General features: G+C 37.6%; 2 protein-coding genes and 1 pseudogene across 3 annotated transcripts in view; 1 reads left to right on the forward strand and 2 right to left on the reverse strand.

Moving 5' to 3' along the window:
- Window positions 1–26,677, forward strand: part of BRIP1 (BRCA1 interacting DNA helicase 1) — a gene marked incomplete at its 3' end in the record, with an annotated part of 115,392 nt that overhangs the window by 17,858 nt on the left and 70,857 nt on the right. The gene's annotated exons all lie outside the window — the stretch shown is intronic.
- On the reverse strand, window positions 10,033–25,118 carry LOC308254200 (armadillo repeat-containing protein 10-like; annotated as a pseudogene). Its single transcript has 3 exons — window positions 25,107–25,118; window positions 16,646–17,103; window positions 10,033–10,515 (listed from the first exon to the last, which is right to left on the reverse strand). The product of its transcript is annotated as an armadillo repeat-containing protein 10-like (transcript).
- On the reverse strand, window positions 12,073–12,585 carry LOC308254110 (large ribosomal subunit protein eL29-like; the record flags this gene model as incomplete). The annotated part of the gene is made up of 1 exon (XM_080680034.1): window positions 12,073–12,585. Exon 1 carries the CDS (start codon window positions 12,556–12,558, stop codon window positions 12,073–12,075), a length of 486 nt encoding a protein of 161 aa, XP_080536160.1. The 5' UTR covers window positions 12,559–12,585.

Raw genomic sequence — 26,677 nt, forward strand, 5'->3', positions numbered from 1 at the left:
AAAAAGGCCAAAGTTAAAGATGTGTACAACTTACCATTATTGTGGCTTACAGCTTTTACTCAGATCCATATACTTAAGGAGGGGTGACCGTGCTATTAAATAGAGGCAACTTAAAGAAGGTTTTAAAATGTTTTCTTTTTCTTTTATGGTTCATTTTGGTTGTAGCATACAAAAATAAAAGATCAAACAACGATTTCAGGGACCAACAGGCAAATTGGTGCTTAATATAAACAAAAGATTAGAAATAACTTTAAATTCTGTAGCTACTTTCAGAACAGGTTGTTAAATAATATTACCAACTAGTTGAAGTATAATATATTCAAGGCAGACAAATTTTTTAACCTATTATATGCCAGACACTTAAATAGATACATGGAACAGACTGACAGCTGTCAGCAGGTACAGGAGGATTGGATGAAAGAAGGTGAAGGGATTAGCCCAAGAACATATATGCAGAACCCATAGACACAGACAACAGTGTGGTGATGGCCAGAGAGAAGGGGGGCTGGGTGGAGGTGGTCAAAGGGGGAGAAAATGGGGATATCTGTATTAGTGTCAACAATAAAAATAAAGTTAAAAAACCACCAGTAACCTGTATTTCATAAAGTTATCTTTATATATAAAAGGCTAAGTGACCAACCATCGGTGTGTCTGTCTGACTGTCCGACCGACCAGCTGGTATATATGACGCGCACTGGCAATTTAAAAATAAATGTTGATACATATAAAGCTCTCGCTGGCGCCAATTGCACGCGCCAATTGCACGCGTGTGTTTCGATCTGTCGTCTATCGTGAATTTGGAACGCCATAGATACTAAGAGAAATTATGAATTTGAATGTTGTATTTGGTGGGAAAATTCTCCTTCTCAGAGGACATTTTTGACAATGTCTCAGTGTTGTGCCGCATGCTATGCGATCGGCCATAGTACAAACGAATTTAAAGCACTGTAGTGTTTGGGAATGTTTCAGACAATTGTCTCTTAAAACAAATATGAGATCAGAGGATTCTGCTTATAGTGAATGGTTAGTAAAACTTGGAGATGGCAAACTTGATAGCAGTTTTCATTTAGGAATGGATATTATTGAAATCCACTGTGAAATGATTTGTAACGGATCTATTATTGAAGCTACCTTTGGAAATAGTATATTTATAGGTAATATTAAAAATATATCTAAATGTGCGATTCTTTGTCTTAAAAATGAGCATGTTCATAAATTAAATGAAGAAATTTTGGATATACTCAATGGAGATTTTCACACCTATTTGAGTGATGATCCCATTGATTCAACTGATGATGCTGAAAAGGAAAAATTTCCCATCGAATTTCTTAGTAGTGTTACTTCATCAGGAATGCCGTGTCATAAATTAAAATTGAAAGTAGGTGCATTTATCATGTTACTGAAAATCTTAATAGTAAATGGGGTCTTTGTAATGGTACTAGATTTATTATCAAAAGATTGCGACCTTACATAATCGAAGCTAAAGTATTAACAGGATCTGCGGAAGGAGAGGTTGTTTAGATTCCAATAATTGATTTGTCCCTATCTGACACTGGCCTCCCATTTAAATTAATTCGAAGACAGTTTCCCGTGATGCCAACATTTGCTATAACTACTAATAAATCACAAAGACAAACTCTAGACAGAGTAGGAATATTCCTACCTTAACCCGTTTTCGGACATGGTCAGTTATATGTTGCTTTCTCTTGAGTTTGAAGAGCGTGTGACTTTAAAGTTATAGTTGTAAATACTTCATCACAAGGGAAATTAGTCAAGCACTCTGAAAGTGTTTTTACTCTTAATGTTGTATACAGGGAGATATTAGAATAAGTTTAATCAATTTATCAGTCATTGTTTTTATCAATGTTTTTATATCATTTTTTGTTTTTATATCATATTTTTGTTGTTTTTATATAATGTTTTTATTTTTTTATATCATCTTTGTTGTTATATCATGTTATTGTTTATTAATCAATTTATATATTATTTTCATATACATTTTACTAATTTTCTTTTTTTTGTCCTCACTTTTTTTTTTGCATTCTTTTATTTTATTTTATTGTTTAAAGTATTACAAATAGTAGTACATATGTCTCCTTTTTTTTTTCCCCATTGACCTCCCCCCGGCCTCCCCTACTCCACAGTACATGCCTTTACCTGCCCCCCCCCTTCCCAGTGTCTTGTATCCATTGGTTATGCTTATATGCATGCGTACAAGTCCTTTGGTTGATCTCTTACAGCCCCCCGCCCCAACCTCCCCTGCCTTCCCGCTGTAGTTTGACAGTCTGTTCAATGCTTCTTTGCCTCTGTATCTATTTTTTCCCCATTTCTTTCCTTTAAAAAATCTTGCCTCTGCAGACTAGAAATAAACATATAACAAAAAATGTTGGAGTCCCAATTTCCATGTCCAACAGTTCTGAGTCCCCATTTCAATGTCAAACAGTTCCTTATGTGTACATGTCAGAAATGATATCTGGATGGTGGGCACATGGTGGCAATGCAGGTCCGACCCTCTCTGGTTTGGTCCTAGGCAACCTGCTGCAACACACAGCTGCTGACTGCTAGTGTGGCAAGGCATCGTCAGCGTCTTCCATCTCTGGACTGTTTCTCCTCTTGTCTTCCTGGTTGGAGCAGACCTGTCAGTTCCTCTCTGTTGCAGGAATCCACATGGTCTTGGAGTTGTTTTCTGAAAATATACAAGCATATTCTCGACCAAAAGTTAATGAAGGAATCTTTTCTATATAATTGATTTGGGATCCTTTTTTATTTTTGCCCAAACAGTTTTCCTTTGTCTTATTTAGACACCATGTGTGTTTTTCATGGGTGTCTTGCTGTTAGCATTACAAATCAATATTAATTTTGTAAAGTAAAAATTGTCTAGATTTAATTTACTTATAGGATATTTTTCCTTACATGATATTACCCTACTATCCCCCCTTTTTTTTGATTAATGGAGGCTTTTGTAAATTTTATAATGGAGTCTTGATAACTTTAAATTTTAATTTTTTGCACAAAAATATGACTGCTTTAGGTTCTTTGCATGTTCAGGAATTTTACCATGAGATGAACTACCAATAGAAATTTTATTTACCACTTTAGGAACAGCTTTTTGTCCAGTACAATTAAATTTTCTTGAATATTCACTTATTTCAATTAGCCTATTTAAATTAATCTGAAAACTTGATTATTATTTTACTGTCAAATTTAATACTCTACCAACAATCTTAGTTTACCCTGTAAATATTAGTGGAAAGGATTATTTGCATTCTTGAGTAGGCCCTGAGCATTCCTGATGCTAGGCTGGATTTAGATATAGGGCAGCTGCTGTCGGCCATTACTAATTTTCTTTAATCTCTGACACATCTATTATAGAGGAAAGGTGAATAGTGATATTAAAACATTTCTTCTAATTAATTCCTTTCAATGTGCACAAATCTGTGCACTGGGCCACTAATTAATAATGATATAATGATAGCTTTTTGGAATATATACTTGTACCAGTTAATTTATGTTTTCTCACTTATTTTTTATATCAGCACTGTGAGGAAAATTGAGCAGATATTAGTCACATTTTACACATAAGAAAATTGAAGCTCGAAAATATTAGATTATTTGACTATGGTCATACTGCATGTAAATAGTGGAACCATAATTTGAGCCTACTTCTAAAATTGAGTGAATATGGATTCATGATTATAAATGGGGGAAAGGAGAGAAAAAGAATGGCTAAGGAAAAAAATGTTTTTGTTGGCTGGTGAGGAAAAAACAAAGTTACTGTGCAAAAGAAAATAGGTTTTATTATTCAATACACCTGGCATCAAAATATCTTCCTTTAAATAGTCAACCTACAGTTGGGAATATATTAAATTATCTTAAACATTTTTGTATTTTATCTACTAAAGAATCAAAGGAAATTTAAAATTCAAATAAAAAAATTGTTTGAAAAACCTTTAACAATATAAACCAGTACAGAGTGAAAATTAAAATATTGTCTCTTAAAATATTGCTCCCACATCTCTTTCTGCTTCCCAGAAATAAACACCATAAACACCATGAGAATCTTTCTGAATATTTTTGTATAAATTTACAACAGATTATTTTTCATGGGTCTGTTATAGTTTACATTTTTTAAAAAACATTTAACCCTCTTATTTATAGGGACTTAATTTAATACTAGAGGCCTGGTGCATGAAAATTCGTGCACTGGAGGGGGAGTCCCTTAGCCTGGCCTGCCCCCTCTCACAGTCTGGGAGCCCTTAGGGGGGCGGGAGGCGACCTGGCAATCAGGGGAAGGCGACGCCCCCATCACACCTCTGCTGCTGCCACTGCCAGCAGCACAAGCCTTGGCCAGCCCTGGTTACCTGAGCCTCGGGCAGCCCTGGGCAGCTGGGGGGCTGAGGGGACTGGGGGACTCCGGAGGCAGGCGTGCCTGCTGCTCCAGTGGGGCTGAGGGGACTGGGCGCTGCCATCTTGTGGCTGTGGGAGCTGCCATCTTTGAGGGTGTGGCAGTCAATTAGCATATTCCCCCATTGGCTGTGGGTGCCACCATCTTTGCGACAGCATGAGGGCCAATTAGCATATTCCCTCTTTATTAGATAGGATATGTATGAGGCCAGGCTCTAACTGTATGCTTTTCCAAATAGACGATCAATTGTAGTAGAGTCAACTAAAGTAATTTTTCCTGATATGAAGTTTTGTTATTATCATATACCAAATATATACTTGAATTGGTTCCTGGACCTTTTTTTGTTTCTCTTTAAATTTTTATTTTTTCAAAGTATGTATGTATTTTATCAGAGTCAAAGATTTCTACATGGTTTTAAACAAAAAGTAGTAGACCCTTCATTAGTTCTATTTTCTACCAATTTCCACTATCTGAAGTCAATGATTTGAAATCATTTTACCTGTTTATTCTGATAGTTATTTGATTAAAAATAACATGCTTAACTGCTTTTCTTTTGAATTTTTGGTTTTAGATGCCTTCTATTGCTTTCTTACTATTTTTTTTTAATTTTTCATTACTTCTCCTCCTTAAACCTTCACATATTTGGTGTTTACCTTATTGTAATTTTGTCAATATCATAAAAACTGAACCAAATGTTATACTGTTACAATTTTTTTCCATAAACCAGGTTTTATTTTGTTTCTAGTGCTAATCTTTGTCTTGTCTTGTAATATACTTAATTTTCTATATACTTTTAACTGTTTATACCCAAACTCTGATAGAACTTAAAATCTGTCAGTTCATTCAAATGCATCAGGTCAAGAATGTCCTTTTTTTAGACTCTTGGTATTTAGTGGAAATAATGAAAATAATCTTTTTATGTTGAATTATATATTTTTTAATGACATTGATATTTTTGTATATGAAAGATTATCTGCTTTTTAGAGAAAATTTGGAAACCATCAATGTATATAATTAAGTTATTAACATTAATTCTGATTTCAACTATTCTCTGTCAAACCATGATATTTTACTTATCTATTTTTACACACACACACACACACACACACACACTTAGTTATCTATTGCTGTGTAACAAACCAGCCATTTATTTAGCTTTCTATTCTGGGGGTCAGCAATTTAGTCTGGGCTCAGCTGGGCATTTCTTCTGCTGATCTCAGCTGGGCCACTCATGCATCTATGGTCAGCTGCAGGTCAGCTGCAGGTCAGCAAGGCAGCTTTGCTACAGGGGGTTGGTTGGCAGTCCACTGGGACATGGGGTGGGTATCTCATCATCCAGCAGGTTAATCCTGGTTTATGTATATAATATCCCCAGGGTTCCAGGAGCAGCGTAAGAACAAACCCCAACATACAAATATCTTTTGAGCTCCTCATTGTGTCATGTTTGTTAATGTCTCAGTCACCAAAGCAAGTCACATGGCCAAACCCAGATTCAAGGGGTGGAGTTCACCTCTTGGTGAGAAAAGTTACAAAGTGTCCTGGCCGTTTTGGTTCAGTGGATAGAGCTTTGGCCTGAAGGGTCCCAGATTTGATTCCGGCCAAGGGTGCATGCCTGGATTGTGGGCTGGATCCCAGTAGAGGGCATGCAGGAGGCAGCTGATCAATGATTCTCATCATTGATGTTTCTATCTCTATATGCCTCTCCTTCCTCTCTGAAAGCAATAAAAATATATTTAAAAAAAGAAGGAAAAAAGAGTTACAAAGTGTCTTTGCAAAGGCATGTTTGTTTTGGGGTTGCTCTAGGGTTTATAATTTGCATCTTAAATTTATCACTGTATTTTCAAATATTTTACTTCACATATAATGTGTAAGAACCTTCTACCACTATGTTTTCATTTCTACTCTCATCTTTTGTGCAATTTTGTTATATATTTTACCTCTCTATATATTATGAACCACACAGTATTTTGTTATTATTTTTGCTTTAAATCATGTTATTTTCTTTAATTTTTAATCTTTTATTGATACGATTTTTATAGAGCGGTTAAAGGATCACAGCAAAATTGAAGGGAAGATACATAAATTTCCCATATATGCCCTGCCTCCACATGCATAGTTACCTCCATCATCAACATCCCCCACCAGAATGGTGTATTTTAGTATAGGTGATGAATCTGTATTGACACATCACCATCACCCATAGTCGATAGTTTACATTATGCTTCATTCCTGGTGTTGTACATATAATGGGTGTAGACAAATGCATAATAACATGTATCCAGCATTGTGGTATCATTCAGAGTATTTTTACTGCCCTAAAAAAATCCTCTGTGTGCTGGCTATTCATCCTGTCCTTGTCTCCCTGAACCCCTGTCAACAACTGATTTTTTTAATTGAATTTATTGGGGGTGACATTGGTTAACAAAATTATATAGATTTCAAGTGTACAGTTCTATAATACATCATCTGTATGTTATATTGTGTGTTCACCACCCCAAGTCAAGTCTCCTTTCATATGGTAAGAGCATGTTCAGTTTTATAAGAAATAGCCAGTTGTCTTCCATAGTGGCTATACCATTTCATATTCCACCAGCAGTGAATGGGAGCTCCTGTTGCTCCACATTCTTGCCAGTATTTAGTGATGTCAGCTTTCTGGATTTTGGCCATTCTAATAGGTGTGTAGTCTCCTTGTTGTTTCGATTTGCATTTCTCTGATGACATTATGACATGTTGAGCATCTTTTCATTTGCTTATTTGCCAACTGTATATTTTCTTTAGTGGGGTTTTTAATTAGAGTGAAAAAGTGAGGTGTCTGATTAGGTCTAAAAGAATTTAAAAAGTCATTTTTTTTAATTGGTTTGTTTTCTTTTTGTTGAGTTTTAAGTGTTCTTTGTATATTTTGGATAACAGTCACTTATTAGATGTATTTTTGTAAATATTTTCCCCCAAGAGAATGTCGCTTGTCTTCTTATTCTCTCTTTTTAAAAAAATATGGTTTTATTTATTTCAGAGAGGAATGAAGAGCGTGAGAGAGATAGAAACATCAATGATGAGAGAGAATCATTGATTGGGTGCTTCCTGCACACCCTCAACTGGGGATCGAGCCTGCAACCGGGCATGTGCCCTTGACCGGAATTGAACCCGAACCCACACTCTATCCACTGAGCCAGATCGGCTAGGGCATCTTCTTATTCTCTTAACATTGTCTTTTGCAAAGCAGAAAGTATTAATTATAATGAAGTCCAGCTTATCAGTTATATCTTTTATAGATCATACCTTTGGTGTTGTATCTAAAGCCACACCCCAGATTATCTAAGTTTCCTTATGTTATCTTCTAAGAGTTCCATACTTTTGTATTTTACATTTAGGTATGTGATCCATTTTGACTTAAATTTTTATGAAGGGTGTAAGGACCATGTCTAGATTCATTTCTTTGCATGTAGATGTCCAGTTCTTCCAGCAACATTTGTTGAAGAGACGAATTTTGCTCCATTTTATTGCCTTTGCTCCTTTATTAAAGATCAGTTGACTATATTTATGTGGGTCTATTTCTGGGCTTTCTCTTCTGTTCCACTAGTACAGTGGTCGGCAAACTCATTAGTCAACAGAGCGGCAAACCGTGGCTCGCGAGCCGCAGTTTGCCGACCACTGCACTAGTGTATTTGTCAGTTATTTTACCAACTAGTGCACGAATTTGTGCATAAATGTGGGTCCCTTGGCCTGGCCAGCAAATGGGGCCGTCTTCGCCCAGTCCCGATTGGGGCTGGCCAGCCCCGGGGAGGGACCGTGGGAGGTTGGCTGTGGGAGCACACTGACCACCAGGGGGCAGCTCCTTCATTGAGCGTCTGCCCCCTGGTGTTCAGTGCACATCATATCTACTGGCCGGTTGTCCAACCATAACGGTCGCTTAGGCTTTTATATATATAGATACCACAGTCTTCATTACTTTATAAGTCTTAAAGTTGGACAGCATAGTCCTCCAATTTTGTTCTCCTTCAATATTCTTTAGCTAATTTGGGTCTTTCATCTCTCCATATAAACTTTAGAATTTTTTTGTCAATATCCACAAAATTACTTGCTGGGATTTTCACTGGGATTACATTAAATCTGTAGGTCAAGTTGGTAAGAACTGATATCTTAACAATATTGAGTTTTTCTATCCATGAACAAGGGATGTTTCTTCATTTATTTAGTTCTTTGATTTTATTCATCAGAGTTTTGTAGTTTTCCTTACATAGATCTTGTTTATATTTTGTAAGATTTATTTATACCTAATTATTTTGGGGGTACTAATATAACTGGTATTATGTTTTTAATTTCACACTCCACTTGTTCATTGCTGGTATATAGGAAAGTAATTGACACGTTACATTTAACCTTTATATCCTGCAACCTTGCTATAATCACTTATTAGTTTCAGGAGTTTTTTGTTGTTGATTATTTCTAATTTTCTATGTAGGCGATCATTCCATAGTAAAGACAGTTTTATATCTTTCTTCCCAAGTTGTATACCTTATATTTTCTTTTCTTGTCTTATGGCATTAGCTAGAACTTTCAGTATGATGTTGAATAGGAGTGGTGGGAGAGGACATCCTTGACTTGTACCTGATCTTAGTGGGAAAGCTTTAAGTTTCTCACAATTAGGTATGCTGGTTACAATGTGTTGTGGGTTTTTTTTTGTTGATTTTTTTTTTTTTTTTAACAAATTGAGGAAGTTCCCCAGTAATCCTAGTTTACTGAGTTTTTATTATGAATGGGTGTTGGATTTTGTTAAATGCTTCTTCTATTGATATGATCATGTGCATTTTCTTTTTCAGACTGTTGAACCAGCCTTGGACAGTTGTGGTCTGAGAACAGACATTGTATGGTTTCTATTTATTAAAATTTATTAAAGTGTGTTTTATGGCCCAGAATTTCAGGTTCTATCTGAGCTTGAGATAAATGTGTGTTCTATTGTTGTTGGATTAAGTAGTTTATAGATGTCAATTATATCCCATTGGTTGATGGTGTTGTTGAGTTAGACTATGTCCTTACTAATTTTCTGCTTGCTAGGTCTATCGATTTCTGATAGAGGAAGCATTTTTCCTAAAGTTTACAATTTTCATTGGCTAGAATAGATTCTAATCATTGGGATAGACTTCCAAAAGCAGTATGGCTAGACTTCCAAAAGCAGTATGGCTAGGCTGGCAGGTGGACTCAAGAGCTTAGGATCTCATTGTTACTAAAAGAACAAGGTCATTCCTAAGGCAGTTCTGAAACAATCACATACTAATGCTCTCTCAGATGAGTAACAAATCAAAGTAAACAGTAGTAGAGTAGCTGACACATAAAAAGGTCACTGTCACTTCATGTCGAGGAATTACTTGAAGTAGCTCAGCAAATAGTAAAATAAAAAGAAAGAAATGTTTCAGAACAAGCTGTTACATTCATTTGGTATCAATAAAATGGTCCAAAATAAACCAGAAGACCATGACAAGTTATAGCTGTGTAAATGATGAAATCTGATATTTACTGTTTAAATTCAGCAGCTGAAAGAATCCCTTTGTAAAGATGAAAATGAAGTTTACATTACTCTGGAAAAATATGACCTACCAGTTAGGATTTGGATATTATTGTTACCCTTTCCTTCATGTTTGAAGGAAAAGGTAACAATGTGATGAATGCTCATATTTCCTGGCACATTCTTCTCCATGTTATAGGGAAAACAGTGAACCTTTAGTGAAAATAGGATGAATAGCTAAATGACCTTCCTTTTTGAGGCAGTTATTTATATTCTGAAAGAGTGTATCTCTAGTAAGACCTTGAAGAAGAATCTCCTTTCCCACATGACCATCATAAAGGGAAAGGAATGATGCATCCACTTGGGCACCAAGTAGTCCTTCTGTCATGGCTGGATTTTCAGACAAATTCAATAGCAGTTTCAAAACTTGAACCTTGGTGCTTCTATTTCCTGAAAGCAGCACTTGGGACAGGTTTGTAATGTAACTGTTAGGCATGTGCTGGTGGTCTTTGGTAACTGTCATGTTTGTTAACCATCGCAGTCCCACCTGCTGCACAGGGGAGTTCAGGGAATCAGAGAAGACATCCTCACAGACTTGATAGACATATACCTTTATCTTTTTTAAAAAATATTTTTTATTGTTTAAATATATTAGTACGTATATTTCCTTTTTTTCCCCCATTGACCTTCCCCCAGCCTCCCTTACCCCCTGTCCCATGTCCTCACCCCCCCCCCCAGTGTCTTATGTCCATAGGTGTGTTTATATGCATGCATACAAGTCCTTTGGTTGATCTATTTCCCTCCCTCCCCAACACTCCCCAGCCTTCCCGCTGTAATTTGACAGTCTGTTCGGTGCTTTACTGCCTCTGTATTTATCTTTTTATTCATCACGTTATAATGTTATAATGTTCTTTATTTTCCATAAGTGAGTGAGAAAAATCATGTGGTATTTTTCTTTCATTGCCTGGCTTATTTCACTTAACATAATGCTCTCCAGGTCCATCCATGCTGCTGCAAATGGTAAGAATTCCTTCTTTTTTACCGCAGCGTAGTATTCCATTGTGTAGATGTACCATAGTTTTCTAATCCACTCATCTGCTGATGGGCATTTGGGCTGTTTCCAAATCTTAGCTATGGTGAATTGTGCTGCTATGAACATAGGGGTGCATATATCCTTTCTGATTGGTGTTTTTAGTTTCTTGGGATATATTCCTAGAAGTGGGATTACTGGGTAAATTGGGAGCTCCATTTTTAGTTTTTTGAGGAAATTCCATACTGTTCTCCACAGTGGCTGCACCAATCTGCATTCCCACCAGCAGTGCACGAGGGTTCCTTTTTCTCCTCATCCTCGCCAGCACTTGTTGTTTGTGGATTTGTTGATGATTGCCATTCTGACAGGTGTAAGATAGTACCGCATTGTCGTTTTGATTTGCATCTCTCGGATAATTAGTGACTTTGAGCATGTTTTCATATGTCTCTTGGCCTTCCTTCTGTCTTCTTTCGAAAAGATTCTATTTAGGTCCGTTGCCCATTTTTTTATTGGATCGTTTATCTTCCTTTTATTAGGTTGTATAAGTTCCCTGTAGATGTTGAAGATTAAACCTTTATCAGTGATAACATTTGCAAATATGTTCTCCCATGCAGTGGGCTTTCTTATTGTTTTGTTGATGGTTTCTTTTGCTGTGCAAAAGCTTTTTATTTTGATGTAGTCCCATTTGTTTTTTTTCTCTTTAGCTTCCATTGCCCTAGGGGTGGTATCGGTGAAGAAATTGCTTAAGCATATGTCTGAGATTTCTGTGCCTGTGGATTCCTCTATTATTTTTCTGGTTTCCCGTCTTATGTTTAAGTCCTGTATCCATTTTGAGCTTATTTTTGTGTATAGTGTAAGTTGGTGGTCTAGTTTCATTTTTTTGCATGTATCTGTCCAATTTTCCCAACACCATTTATTGAAGAGACTGTCTTGACTCCATTGTATGTTCATGTCTCCTTTGTCAAATATTAATTGAGCATAGTAGTTTGGGTCGATGTCTGGATTCTTTATTCTTTTTTTTTTTTTCCTGCCGCAGGTTTATTTGTACGAATAGCACAGGACGGCACCAGCGCCACGCAGACAGCAGCCCTGGGGCCCCACCAGTCCTTCCGTCCTCATGTCGGCAGACAGAGGCCTCTACTGTGGAGCCTCCGTGGGGGCCTGGGCACCTTTGGGAGCGGGAGCCTGAGCCGCATTGGGAGCCTGAGCTGCAGCTGTACCCGCAGCCTGGGGCTTGGTTTCCGCCTTGGCCTTGGCCTTTGGCCGGCAGAGCCTGAGCCCCTTGGCAATGCGGGCACGAGCACGTTTCCCAAGCTTGGGGTGAGCGACGTAGGGAAGTTGACTGAGTTTGCAGCTGCAGCCGTTTGGGATATTGGGCCTGGGCTCCTTGGGCTTGACCAGGGCCTTGATGGCCTCAGCGCATGTGCTCATGGCCTTGGCGTTGTTGGCCTGCATCTTCTTCAGGCCCTTCTTGTTGTGCTTCTTGGCAAAGCGCATGTTCCTTAGGAACTTGGGGTCTACCCCCTTATGAGATTCGTATCTTTGTGACCGGGGTTTCTTGATGCCATTTCTGTGCCATTTTCGGAACTGGTTGTCCGTGGTGTGTTTCTTGGACTTGGCCATCTCTGCACAGAAGCCCACGGCTCCCAAAGCGCCAGGGACCGGAAGAGAAAGCTGGATTCTTTATTCTGTTCCATTGGTCTATATGTCTGTTCTTGTGCCAGTACCAGGCTGTGTTGAGAACAGTGGCCTTGTAATACAGCTTGAAATCTGGTATTGAGATCCCACCTACTTTGTTCTTCTTTCTCAGGATGGCTGTGGCTATTCGGGGTCTTTTTTTATTCCAGATGAATTTTTGGAGAGTTCTTTCTAGGTCTGTGAAATATGCCATTGGTATTTTAATGGGGAGTGCATTGAATCTGTAGATTGCTTTGGGTAATATGGACATTTTAATGATGTTGATTCTACCAATCCATGAACATGGCATGTTCTTCCATCTGTTTACGTCTTCCTCTATCTCTTTTTTCAGTGTCCTATAGTTTTCTGCATATAGGTCTTTTACCTCCTTAGTTAAGTTTATTCCTAGGTATCTTAACTTTTTTGGTGCCATGGTAAATGGGATTGCTTTTTTAGTCTCTCTTTCTGTAAGTTCACTATTGGTGTATAGAAATGCCATAGATTTCTTGGCGTTAATTTTGTATCCTGCTACATTGCCGAATTCATTTATTAAGTCTATTAGTTTTTTGATGGAGTCTTTCGGGTTTTTTATGTACAATATCATGTCATCTGCAAATAAGGACAGCTTTACTTTTTCTTTTCCAATTTGGATGCCTTTTATTTCTTCTTTTTGTCTAATTGCAATGGCTAATACTTCCAGTACTATGTTGAACAGGAGTGGTGAGAGTGGGCATCCCTGTCTTGTTCCTGTTCTTAGGGGGAATGGTTTTAGTTTTTGCCCATTGATTGTGATGTTAGCTGTGGGTTTATCATATATGGCTTTTATTATGTTGAGGTATGATCCTTCTATTCCCACTTTGCTGAGAGTTTTTATCAAGAAAGGGTGTTGGATTTTGTCAAATGCTTCTTCTGCATCAATTGATATGACTATATGATTTTTATCTCTCAATTTGTTTATGTGATGTATCACGTTTATTGATTTGCGGATATTGTACCATCCTTGCATTTCTGGAATAAATCCTACTTGGGCTTGGTGTATGATCTTTCTGATGTACTGCTGGATCGATTTGCTAGAATTTTGTTGAGGATTTTGTCATCTATGTTCATGAGGGATATTGGCCTGTAATTCTCTTTCATTGTGTTGTCTTTATCTGGTTTTGGTATGAGGGTGAAACTGGCTTCATAGAAGGGGCTTGGAAGTGTTCCTTCCTCTTGAATTTTTTGCAATAGTCTGAGGAGGATAGGTTTTAGTTCTTCCTTGAATGATTGGTAAAACTCCCCTGTGAAGCTGTCTGGCCCTGGGCTTTTGTTTGCTGGAAGCTTTTTGATGACTGCTTCAATTTCTTCCATAGTTATTGGCCTATTGAGATGTTTAGATTCTTCCTGATTGAGTTTTGAAAGGTTATATTTTTCTAGAAATATGTCCATTTCCTCCAGGTTGTCCAGTGTGTTGGAATAGAGTTCTTCGTAGTATTTTTTAACAATCCTTTTTATTTCGGTAGGGTCTGTTGTTATTTCACCTCTTTCATTTCTGATTTTGTTTATTTGGATCCTCTCTCTTTGCTTCTTGGTGAGCCTGGCTAGAGGTTCATCATTCTTGTTTATCCTTTCAAAGAACCAGCTCTTGGTTTTGTTGATCTTTTGTATTGTTTTTTTTGTCTCAATGTTGTTTATCTCCACACTGATCTTTATTATTTCCTTCTTTCTGCTTACACTGGGCTTTTCTTGTTGCTCTCTTTCTAACTCTTTGAGTTGTAGGGTTAGGTAATTTATTACCATTGTTTCATGTTTTTTGCAGTAGACTTGTTGAGCTATGAACTTCCCTCTCAAGACTGCTTCGCTGTGTCCCATAGATTTTGGATTGTTGTGTTTTCATTGTCATTTGTTGCCATGATGTTTTTTATTTCTTCTTTGATCACTCTGGTAACCCAGTCATTTTTTAATAGCATGCTGTTTAGTCTCCATGTGTTTGATTTCCTTAGATTGTTTTTATTGTAGTTGATTTCCAGTTTTATGCCACTGTGATCTGAGAAGATGCTTGATATGATTTTTATCTTCTTGAATTTGAAGAGACTTTGCCTATGACCCAGCATATGGTCTCTCTCTGAAAATGACTCATGTGCACTTGAGAAGAATGTATATTCTGTGGCTTTGGGATGGAATGTTCTTAAAATTGTCAATTAATTCCATCTGGTCTAGTGAGTCATTTAGGATTGATGTTTCTTTGCTGATTTTTTGTTTAGAGGATTTGTCCAATGGTGATAGTGGGGTATTAAAGTCTCCTACTATGATTATATTGCTGTCAATCTCTCCCTTGATATCCTCCAGGAGGTTTTTTATGTATTTGGGTGCTCCTGTATTGGGTGTGTATATGTTTACCAGAGTTATTTCTTCTTGTTGGATTGCTCCCTTTAGTATTATGAAGTGGCCAGCCTTATCTCTTGTTATGTCCTTCACTTTGAGATCTAATTTTTCAGATATAAGTATTGCTACCCCAGCTTTTTTTTCATTTCCATTCGCCTGAAAAACCTTTTTCCATCCCTTCACCCTCAGTCTGTGTGTGTCTTTTTTTCCTGAGGTGGGTTTCTTGTAGACAGCAGATATATGGGTCGTGTTTTCTTATCCAATTTGTTACCCTATGTCTTTTGATTGGGGCATTTAATCCATTTACATTTAAAGTTATTATTGATAGGTACTTATTTGTCGCCATTTTTATTCTTTACCCCTGTGTTCCTTCTTCGCTTCCTATTTTTTTTTTTTACAGGAGACTCTTTAGCATTTCTTGCATTGCTGGTTTGGTGGTAATAAATTCCCTTAGTCCTTTTTTGTCTGTGAAGCTCCTGATTTCACCTTTAATTTTGGATACAGTATTCTTGCTGGATACAGTATTCTTGGATTCAGACCCTTCCTTTGCATGACTTTGTATATTTCATTCCATTCCCTTCTGGCCTGATGAGTTTCTGTTGAGAAATCAGTTGCTAATCTGATGGGGGTTCCTTTGTAGGTAACTTTCTGACTCTCTCTGGCTGCATTTAAGATTCTTACTTTGTCGTTGGTGTTTGCCAGTTTAATTATAATGTGCCTTGGCGTCAGTCTTTTGGGGTTCATTTTGCTTGGGACTCTGTGAGCTTTTTGGATTTGTGTGGGTCTTTTCTTCCCTATATCAGGGAAGTTTTCTGTCATTATTTCTTCAAACAGGTTTTCTATTCCTTGCTCAGTTTCCTGTCCTTCTGGCACCCCTATCATGCGGATGTTGTTTCCTTTCGTGTTGTCCCAAAGTTCCCTTAGGCTCTCCTGCTTTTTAATGTTTTTTTCTAGAAGCTGCTCTACTTGGGTATTTTTTCCTACCTTGTCTTCTAGCTCACTGATGCGGTCCTCTGCTTCTTCTAGTCTACTCTTGATGCTTTCTATTGAGTTCTTTACAGCAGTGATGTCATTTTTCATTTCTTCTTGATTCTTCTTCATTTCCTCTTGCTTCTTACTCATGTTGTCGAATTTGTCTTCCTTTCTTTTCAGCCACCTTATGACCATTTCTCTGAATTCTTTCTCTGACAGGTTGCTTGCCTCCATTTCGTTTACTTCCTTTTCTGGCGCTGCCTGCTTTTTTTTCATACATGGGCTGTTTCTTTGTCTCCCCATGGTCTCTCTTCTCCGGGTGTCTGATTATGTAGTTCTCTCTCTCCAACAAACACTCCCTGTTCAACCCTCAGCTGTTCTTTTTCTTTTTTTTTTTTTTAAATATATTTTATTGATTTTTTACAGAGAGGAAGGGAGAAGGATAGAGAGTTAGAAATATCAATGAAAGAGAAACATCAAGCAGCTGCCTCCTGCACACTCCCTACTGCGTATGTGCCCGCAACCAAGGTACATGCCCTTGACTGGAATCGAACCTGGGACCCTTGAGTCCGCAGGCTGACGCTCTATCCACTGAGCCAAACCGATTTGGGCATCAGCTATTCTTTTTATCTGCTCTGGGACAAAGCTCGGGACACGTCTGTCTATTCCGCTGCCATTTTTTTGATCCTCCATATACCTTTATCTTGAGTTGATTTTCAGCATTCACACTCAGGTTACTCAGTGTATTGAAAGCCTTCTCTTTAATAATGTGATTGGGATCGTTGATTTTGCTACGAACAATTGGAATACCAACCAATTCACGAATAATGACCTGGTTAGGTGAAAAGGCTGCATTGTTACCCAAAGTGATCAAATCTCTTTAAATAATTACAGGATCCTCAGTTGACTCAAGTAGATAAAGGAGTTCTAAAGTTGTTCAGCATTTGGGACAACATCATATGAACAATTGGTTATGTCTCCTGCAAACTGGGAGGAGGCTACCCATGGCACATGACTTTCTTCCCTCTGGCCCCGTGTCAGTCTATAAAAGCAATAGCCCCTGAGGACCAGGCCATCCAGCCCGCATTCAGGGAGCTGTACTGCCGCTGGGGTTGGGGCATAGGTAAGGGCCTGGGAGGCTCTTGGGTGCAGGGTCTAGGAAGCAAGGAGGTCCCGCAGCCACCCTAGCTGCATCATGATAATTTGATATGTATATATAGATTTTAAAGGAATCCCCCCCATCTAGTTAATTAACACATCCTGTCAATAACTTCTTAAATGTATTTGTAAGTTGACTTTTAGGTAATTCATTTTTGATTTCTATATAATTGGGATTTTTTCTTTTGTTACATTTTCTAATTAGTTGTGGTTTTATATATGACTACTTAATTTTTTTTTTTTTTTTACCAAACCACATTTACTGTTTTTTTGTACCAAGCCTCATTAATGAATTCTTTATTGTTTGTAATAGTTTTGAAGTTTTCTTATGTTTTCCAAGTATACAATAATATCTTTTATAAGTAGTGATCATTTTACCTCTTTTGCAATTTTATATATCCAGGGAAAAAGTGTAAGTGTAATTATAGTAATAGATAGAATGATCATTTAATTTATTGTCCAAACCAGGACACTTTTGAGAATGAAGATGGTAGGGAGCATTATTAATTAATCTGAAACAACAGATGTAAACTGGAAAGTATGGTTATCTTTGTCTTGTTTGAGACCTTAATGCAGGCGTCCTCAAACTACAGCCCGCGGGCCACATGCACCCCGTCGAGGACATTTATCCGGCCCGCTGGTTGCCGCTGCCTGTCCTGCTTAGCAGCCAACTCATCCCGGGCCCGCAGTGCGCATAGGAATTTGTTCATAGTTTTTTTTTAAAACTATAGTCCGGCCCTCCAACGGTCTGAGGGACAGTGAACTGGCCCCCTGTTTAAAAAGTTTGAGGACTCCTGCCTTAATGGGAATGCTTCTAGTTCATCCCCATTAAGCATACTGGCTTTTGGTGGGGGGATATATATATAGAGTAAGATATAATTTTTTGTCATAATAGAGAAGAATCATTTGTATATTACTCAGCGTTTTAATCAAGAATGAATATTAAACTATAGAGATGAATATGATTTTTCATATTTTATTTTTTGATATGTTAAACTATATTAATAGATGTCCTAATCCTGAAATGAATATACTATTCTTTTGTTCTTGGCTTTTTGGTTTTTTAAAATGTGTGTGTGTGTGTATACAAGATTCCTGTTTGCTATTATTAGGATTCATTGTTTCAATATTTATTAGTGATATTACTCTTGATATGTTTGGTGAAAGAAAGCTTATCTAGATTTGTTTTAAGATCATTGTTGTACTTGTGTTTTTTTTTTAAAGTTTTTTTTTTTAAAGTATATTTTATTGATTTTTTTTTATAGAGAGGAAGGGAGAGTGAGAGAGAGTTAGAAACATCAATGAGAGGGAAACATCAATCAGCTGCTTCCTGCACACCCCCTACTGGGGATGTGCCAGCAACCAAGGTACATGCCTTTTGACTGGAATCGAACCTGGGACCCTTGAGTCCACAGGCCGACGCTCTATCCACTGAGCCAAACTGGTTAGGGCTGTTGTACTTGTTTTATAAAAAAGCATTTGTAAACTCCTCCTTATATTTAAAATCTTCTTTTTTTTAAAAAATATATTTTATTGATTTTTTACAGAGAGGAAGGAAGAGGGATAGATAGTCAGAAACATCGATGAGAGAGAAACATCGATCAGTTGCCTCTTGCACACCTCCTACTGGGGATGTGCCCGCAACCAAGTTACATGCCCCTGACCGGAATCGAACCTGGGACCTTTCAGTCCGCAGGCTGACGCTCTATCCACTGAGCCAAACCGGTTTTGGCTAAAATCTTCTATTAAGGAAATTTTATACACAAAGCAAAAAGAGGAGAGGATAGTGAAGCTTCTTGTGCCCATCACATAGCTTTAACAGTTATCAATATTTTGCCATTTTACCTCTCTGTTTGTTTATCCCATGTCATTTTTTTTCTTTTCTTTCTTTGGGGGGATTCGTGGAAGAAAGTGTGGGACTGGAATATTTTAAAGTAACTAGAAGACATCATATCTATTTACCCATAAATAATTTAATATATATTTCTAACAGATAAAGACTTTAAAAAAATATAGCAATAACTGGGTGGGGGCAGGTCAGAAGAAGTCAGTGGGGGAAAAATGGGGACATATGTAATACTTTCAACAATAAAGATTTTTTAAAAACAAAAGAAATATAGTAATGACTATTTAAAGATATTATTATAACTAAAAAAAATTAACAGTAGTTATTTGTCTAATACCCAATCTGTTTACAGTTTGTTTAAAAAATGTCATTTTAGAGAGGCTTTTTAAAAATCAGAATCCAAATGTAAATGCATGACATTTCTTTTAAGAGAGAAGCCATTTATTTCTTGGATAAAACTGCTTTATTTGTCTTATAGGATTTCTCATATTTAGGATGTTTTTAATTTTATCCTTATGATTTCATTTAAGATAGAAGTCTATTCCCATATTTCTAGTAATAGTAGTTAGATTTAGAGGTTGAATTAGATTCAGGTTTGGTTTTGTCTTTGTTTTTAATTTTTTCAGGAATAACACTAAGCGCTATATGCTTAGTGTTGCGTTACTCAGGAGGGAAATACTGTCCAATTATCTCTCTTTATAACAATAGATCCGGATTATGTTTTCATGTCATTTAATATTTTTTCTACATTTTAAATGACTGCATTTAAAATTTACTAGCTGTTTCATAAATTATGTTTATATTTTATGGCTGGATGTTTAGGTGAGAGTCTTCTTCATTCACTATGCTAATTACTTAGTGTTTTTATTATTTTGAAGACTCACAGACTTCAATTTAGGGAAATTTTCTTTTGTGATTTCTTTGATAATTTTCAGCAGATTTTAGCCTCACTGGGCTCTTTCTTATAGTATGATTATTCCTTTGTCAAAGGATGTACTATTTTCTTGAATAGTGTAATGAGAGTTTACTTGTTTTTTAAAAATGATCCCTAAATTATGTGAGTTTCCTTCAGAGTGAGTTTTCATATCTTTTATTTTGCTCATTCTCTTTTACACCATTGGTTTTCTTATATGCTGGTTATCTTTGATTGTCAGTTCATATTTAAGTCAAAAGGATTGGGTGGCTGGTGTAGGTTTTTTCAGCTTTTATATAAACTGAATGTTTTGTATCTATCTATTGGGGCATGGTGAGGGCAAAGTCCCTGTTTTTAGGTGGGCAGAGAGCTGGCTATGAGACTGTGGACTCTTTACAAGTCTCAAGGAGGAGAACTTTATTCAGGGAAGCCAATATTTAAGCTTGAGTATACCCTAGAAGCTTTGGCTTTCCTAATATTTAACTCAATTTTTTAGAGAAGAGGCATCTGGTGTCTGCTAACTGCCTGCTTTCTGTATGAGATAGATTGGGATGCTGATTAGGTTAATTGTTCTGTTTTTCAAATCTGATTATCCCCCTGATTTTAGCTTTATTTATCATCCTCTTCCTCTGTTGATCCTGCTGACTAAGTAGGATTCCATTGAGCATGGAATCCAACTTCCCCGGTAAGTCTAGTACCCATCTGACACCATAAATAGTTATTACAGTATTGTCGACTATATTGCTTATGCTATATTTTACATCCCCATGACTATTTTTATAACTGGCAATTTGTATTTCTTAATCCTTTTCACTTTTTTCACCCCCCCCCTCCGAAATCTGTTTGTTTCTGTTTTGTTTGTTTATTTTGATGTAGATGAGAGGCAGGATGTAACTAATTTTTCTCCAAATAGTCATTTGTCTAAATATTAATTGAATAATTTCCCACTGATTTGAAATGCCACCTGACTTAATCAGAGTGGTTTGCTTTTGAAGAAATAGATGCCTACTCAAAGAAAGATCAAGCAGGAAATAAAACTGCCCTTACTGAAACTCAGAAGTTTTCAAGTGTGGCTTCCCTGCCTCTCTTCTTCCTCTTCTTCCTCTTCTTCTTCTTCCCCTTCTTCTTCTGCCCCTTCTTCTTCTTCCCCTTCTTCCCCTCCTTCTTCTCCCCCCCCCACACTTATCCTCTTTTATATGACCTTACCATGACATCGAAAAACGGAAGCCTTTAAGACTACAAGATGGTCTGGTCTGTTCCTTATAGTTAATTAACTTAGTTTACATGTCCCAAGTACCAATTCCTAGGAAAGTGAATCTAATTCATCTTGTTATGCCTGGGATTGCATTTGGCATATGTTATTAATGTAAGTATTAGGTGAACCTTTTCAGCAGGGGCTATAGATGATGAACTGTTTTCAGAATAAAGGGTGGGACACATGTCTAAAGAGGTGCCTAGTACAGCGTGACTATCATATATACAAAAATCTTACATATGTTCATGTTGACCAATGTCACCCTAATCAATTTAATAAGTAAAAATATATAAAAAGGAATATATACCATACTTTCCTATTAAAAAATATTTTGTTTATTCTCACTAGTAGCTTATTTTCCAGATTAAATGTAGAACCTATAGTTATAGTTTAAATCTATACTCGTCACTAGCCACATGTGACTTTATTTTAATTAATTAAAACTAAAATTCAGTTCTTTTGTTGTACTAATCACATTTCAAGTGCTCAATAGCTGCATATGGGTAGTGGCAAGTGTATTGAATAGTGCAGATATAGAACATACCATCATTGCAGAAAGCTTTATTGGGTAGTGCTTCTTTAGAGGCTTGTCTATTGATAACTTATCTAATTTTTTAAAAAAATGTATTTTTATTTATTTCATAGAGGAAGGGAGAGAGAGAGAAACATTAATGATGGGAGAGAATCATCTATCAGCTGTCTCCTGCACACTCCCCACTGGGGATCAAGCCCACAACCCAGGCATGTGCCCTGACTGGTAATCGATCTGTGATCTCCTGGTTCATAGGTTGATGCTCAACCACTGAGCAACACTGGCCAAGTAGATAATTTATCCAATTTTTAATGTCCATGAAAGAAGCAAAAATATTTTGTATAGGGTTCTTTTAGGGGCTTAATCACAAGGAACAACAACAGCCTGTAATTATTGGAATCAAGAGTCTAGGTCAGTGGTCGGCAAACTCATTAGTTAACAGAGCCGCAGTTGGCCGACCACTGTTTTATACTATTTTTGTCAATATGTGGAAGATGATGTCAAGATAGCTTTGTTTTCTCATTTTAAAAGATTGATGGAAGAAAGTTTGAAAATTACTAAAATACCATAAAGGAGAAAATAAAAATCTCCTGCGACCCCAAGGGATAGGATTTTTAAATAGCTTTTTTAAAGTATACTAGTAATATATAAGTGGACATAGTGTGCAGTTGGATTAATTTTCTCAAGCTAAATAATATGTCTTTTGACTGCAGTTTCTCTGTTCCTGGGATATTTTTTATTCATGTCTTGCTTGTTTGGATTTTATAATCATAGTTTTGTTCAAGAAAAACACATAAGTATATTTCTTACATTCCATCAAGAGGCACGTGATGCTAGTTTGTTTCACTGATATGGCAGGTTTGATCACTTTGTTGAAGTGGTGACTGCCAGGTCTCTCCATTATAAACGCATATTTTCCTTTTGTAATTAATAAGTAATCTGGGGTGATACTTAAGAATATGTGAATATCTTTTTTCCCAACAACTTTTCACCCAATAATTTTAGCATACATTTAGGTAGCTTGCAGTAATCAATTATTACAAGGGAGTTGCAAAATGGTGTATAAAAAATTCTATTATTTATCATTCTATTTAACAATTTTTAGCTGGCATTTTTCTCCAAATTAAAATTCAGTTCCCCTCCCCGCCCGTCTCTCTCTTCTTTGATTCTTTATTTCTCCTTTTTCTTTTTTCATATAAGCACCCCAGGTATTTTTTATGAAGTTGGTCAGTGTGACTCATCACTATACTTTGGGACTCATTGCTATGTATAGTCACATCTGTGTAAAGTGATGTTAATCCAAGAGAATTTTGCTTTATAGCAGGTTGTACATTTTTATATGTTCGACTTAAACTGAGAATTCTTATTCTTATAGAATAAGATTGTTCAAGTATTAACTTAGATAAAAATTATACCACTTTGGGTCTTTCTTGATTAATTCTACTGAAACATAAACTTTTCAGAAACTGGGGCAACTGTGTTAAGGAATTCCCATTTACACTAGGCAAGAAAGTAAACAGTAAGTGGAGAGTAGGGTAACAAACACTTATGGTATCAAAAAACAACCGTGAAAAGGATCTGTCTTAATGTGCTAGCCCATTGCAGTTTAACATATTGCTTACAACCTTCACAATAGAATTTGAGTGACTTCAGTTACACATTCCAGGAGACTGGCAGTCTGTTACAATCAGAGTCTGAACTTTAGAGCAGGCTAATTTACAGCGATGGGATGAAGAAAGTTGTGGATTTGTATTACACACTCTCACCTGACACTGTATCTGATCCCTTACCTGCTGATTGACATCTTGAATGAGCTCTTTGAAGTAAGTTCCAGCTTAATTAAAACGTTTGCTTGGTTAGCAGTGATCTGTGAAAGCCTGTGATAAATATTGAATCAGGTTCACCTGCTGGTGGCTGTGAGTGGATAAACAGCTGCTTTGTGCAATTTAATCATGAAACTGTGGCAGTAGAGTACTACTACTGTTTGAATTTTTTAAAAAGAATAGTTGAAACGGTATAGTTATGTAACTTTTGCTATCTTGCTAGAGTGTGTGCTTATGTGAGATTTTGCACAACAGGCATTCTGTACCTGTTTAGATGGTTTGGACAACAGCAAGTGGTTGATAAAGATGAACAATAAACCCTGTTTTTATGCCTCAAAGATTGTAATATAATTCTGTACTCATTGGCTTTTTACCACTAGCTCTATATGTGCATGACTTTTTGAAATAAAAAGGACAGTATTTTGCTTTTTTGTGAAGTTAAATGCTAGATGATAATAAATCTTAAAAGCTTTAAGATTTGAGGTTATGAATTCTAACTTCACAAATTTATTGTGTTTTGTAGTAATTTGAAGAAGTTTTTGTTTTACTTTTTTCATCTGTAAAATGGAATTAAAAATTAATATTACTGAACTGTTTTAGAATTATGTTAATATTAAGTAATTAAAAAATATCAAAAAGAAATGAATTTGCAAGCAGTGGAGGAACCTTTATAAAATTACTAGAGGCCCGGTGCATGGATTCGTGCACTGGTGGAATCCCTTGGCCTGGCCTGTGGGGATTGGGCTGAAACCAGCTCTCCGACATCCCCTGAGGTTGTCCCGGATTGCGAGAGGGTGCAGGCCAGGCTGAGGGACCCCAACAGTGCATGAATCCGTATGCATATAAGATCTTTGGTTAATTTCTTCCTACCCTCCCCCCACCCCCTTCCCTCTGAGATTCATCAGTCTGTTCCATGTTTCCATGCCTGTGGTTTCCACTCTTGTGTTGAGCATCTGCCCCCTGGTGGTCAGTGCACGTCATAGCTACTGGCTGGTCGGTTAGTTGCCTGGTCGGTCAGTCGCTTAAGCTTTTATATATATACTAGGGGCCCAGTGCATGAATTCGTGCACCTTGAAAGGAACTGTGGGCCGTGAGGCTGTGGTGGGCACAGGGGCGGGTCTCGGCCTATCCTCCACTCCCCTGCCTGGCCCCTCCTGCTGCGGCGCCCAGTCCCCTGTCTGCTGGCAGCCCTGCTCCCGCCACTGCTGCTCCCACGTGCTAATGGTGCAGGCCCTGCTTGTACCTGCTGATGGTGTGGAGCGATTGGGGCTAGTGCCAGCAGCAGGTGCGAGAGGGGCTGGTGCCATCAGCCGGTGCAAGCAATGGCTGCTGCTTCAATCGCCCTCAGGAGCAGGGAGAGGTGGAGAAGCCCTCAGAGGCGATTGGTGCCGGAAGCCGCTGCTTGCACCCACTGGCGGTGCCAAGCAATCTGGACTGGCGCCGGGTGTTGGCAGCGGGTGCGAGCGGCCACTCTGGTGCCTGCTGCAGGTGCGAGCGGGGCCAGTGCTGGCAGCAGGTGCGAGTGCGAGTGAGACCGTGGCGCGCAGGAACAAAGAATTTTCAGTAACCATCAGAGGCTCACCCCAATGACAGTGACTGGCACCCCGTCATGGTCTGGCGCTTCTGCTCACCAGCTCCACCATCCCGCCGCAGCCGACACCCACCATGTTCCGCGCTCTGCCGCCTACTGCCGACGCCTGCCATGTTCTGTACGCGTCCCTGGTGGTCAGCGCACATCATAGTGACTGGGTTGTTCTGTTGTTTGGTTGTTCCGCCGTTTGGTCTATTTGCATATTAGTCTTTTATTATATATATATATGTGTGTGTGTGTGTGTGTGTGTGTGTGTGTGTGTGTGTGTGTGTGTATAGAGAGAGAAAGAGAGAGAGAGAGATCTGTGAATTATAATTTGGTTTATTTCTTTAAAAATACTTTTATTGATTTTTAGAGAGAGAGAAAGGAGAGGGAGAATGAGGGAGAGAGAGAGAAAAACATCAGTGTGAGAGCTGCCTCCTGCATGCCCCCCTACTAGAGATTGTGCCCTGACCAGGAATGTAACGTAACCTTTCGGTGTATGAGACGATGCCCAACCAACTGAGCCACGCTGGCCAGAGCTCAGTTTGTTTATTTTTCTGCAGTATAATTGTGTCTGGCCAAGTTGGTTATAAAGAAAATGCTGTTTCCATTTGATTTCCATATAAAATCAGACGTAAGTTTTGGGGTAAAGCCTTCACCCAAATAAATCGCAGTCTTTGAGCGCCTGATGGATATTATGGAGTCACTTTCTAGAAATGCACAAAAACTTGTGTCTATAGTTTATGGGTCATCTCTAACCCTCTGTAGTAGTTCATCGACCCTAATTTAAAATATGCCTTTGTCATTTTCTATTTCTAAGCATATTTAATCACCATGCTTATTTTTATTTTTCAAGTATTCAGGTATAGTAATTGTTTTTGTTGTTGTAAGCAGAGGTTGGAGAACGTTTTTGAAATTTTAGAGATTGACACTAGTATCTTAATCTACTTGAACTTCTAATTATGGCTTTGTGAAAGAAATACTGGCAAGGACTCAGCAGTTTTGGCCTTTTTTTCCAGATCAAATCTTAAAATCTTTCTTCATCTTTTCAAGGAATTTAGATATATGTCTATATACCAGGAGAAGTGAGGGACTAGGTAGAAGTTTTTAGAGGAACATTTTCCAAAAATTCCTGGGTGCTGACATTCTAAGAATAGTTTCAGCTACTGTAGGTTTGAAATGTATTTTTGAACAATTGAATCCTGCATAATAATAGGTTTATGCTATTATTTGGGTTGGGTTTTCTTGCCTTTTGTGGAAGTAAAAGGACTATAGACAGTTTCTAGCTATGGGAGAAGAAGCCATCTCTTAGTTTTGGTTCTGGCACTCAGTGCAGCTGCTTTACAGGTCTTAGAGATTACAGGTTTTGGGGAGCCCATGTGTTTTATCTTTCTTAAAGTGTCTTTTTTCTTTTTTTTATTTATTGTCGCCACTATTACAGATGCCTCCATCCCCCTTTGCCCACCTCTATCCTTAAAGTGTCTTATCTATCTTTTAAAGTGTTAGCCTTTCATTGAATTGAAGGATACTATGACCTCCCGCCATTTCTGTTTTCAAGATTATTTCTCTAGTTTTCTTACAGCATTGAATGTTGCTGACTTGGGTACAAATAATTCTTTTTTGTTATTA

The sequence above is a fragment of the Plecotus auritus genome (genome assembly GCF_963455305.1).
Source record: "Plecotus auritus genome assembly, chromosome: 7".
Taxonomy (NCBI): domain Eukaryota; kingdom Metazoa; phylum Chordata; class Mammalia; order Chiroptera; family Vespertilionidae; genus Plecotus; species Plecotus auritus.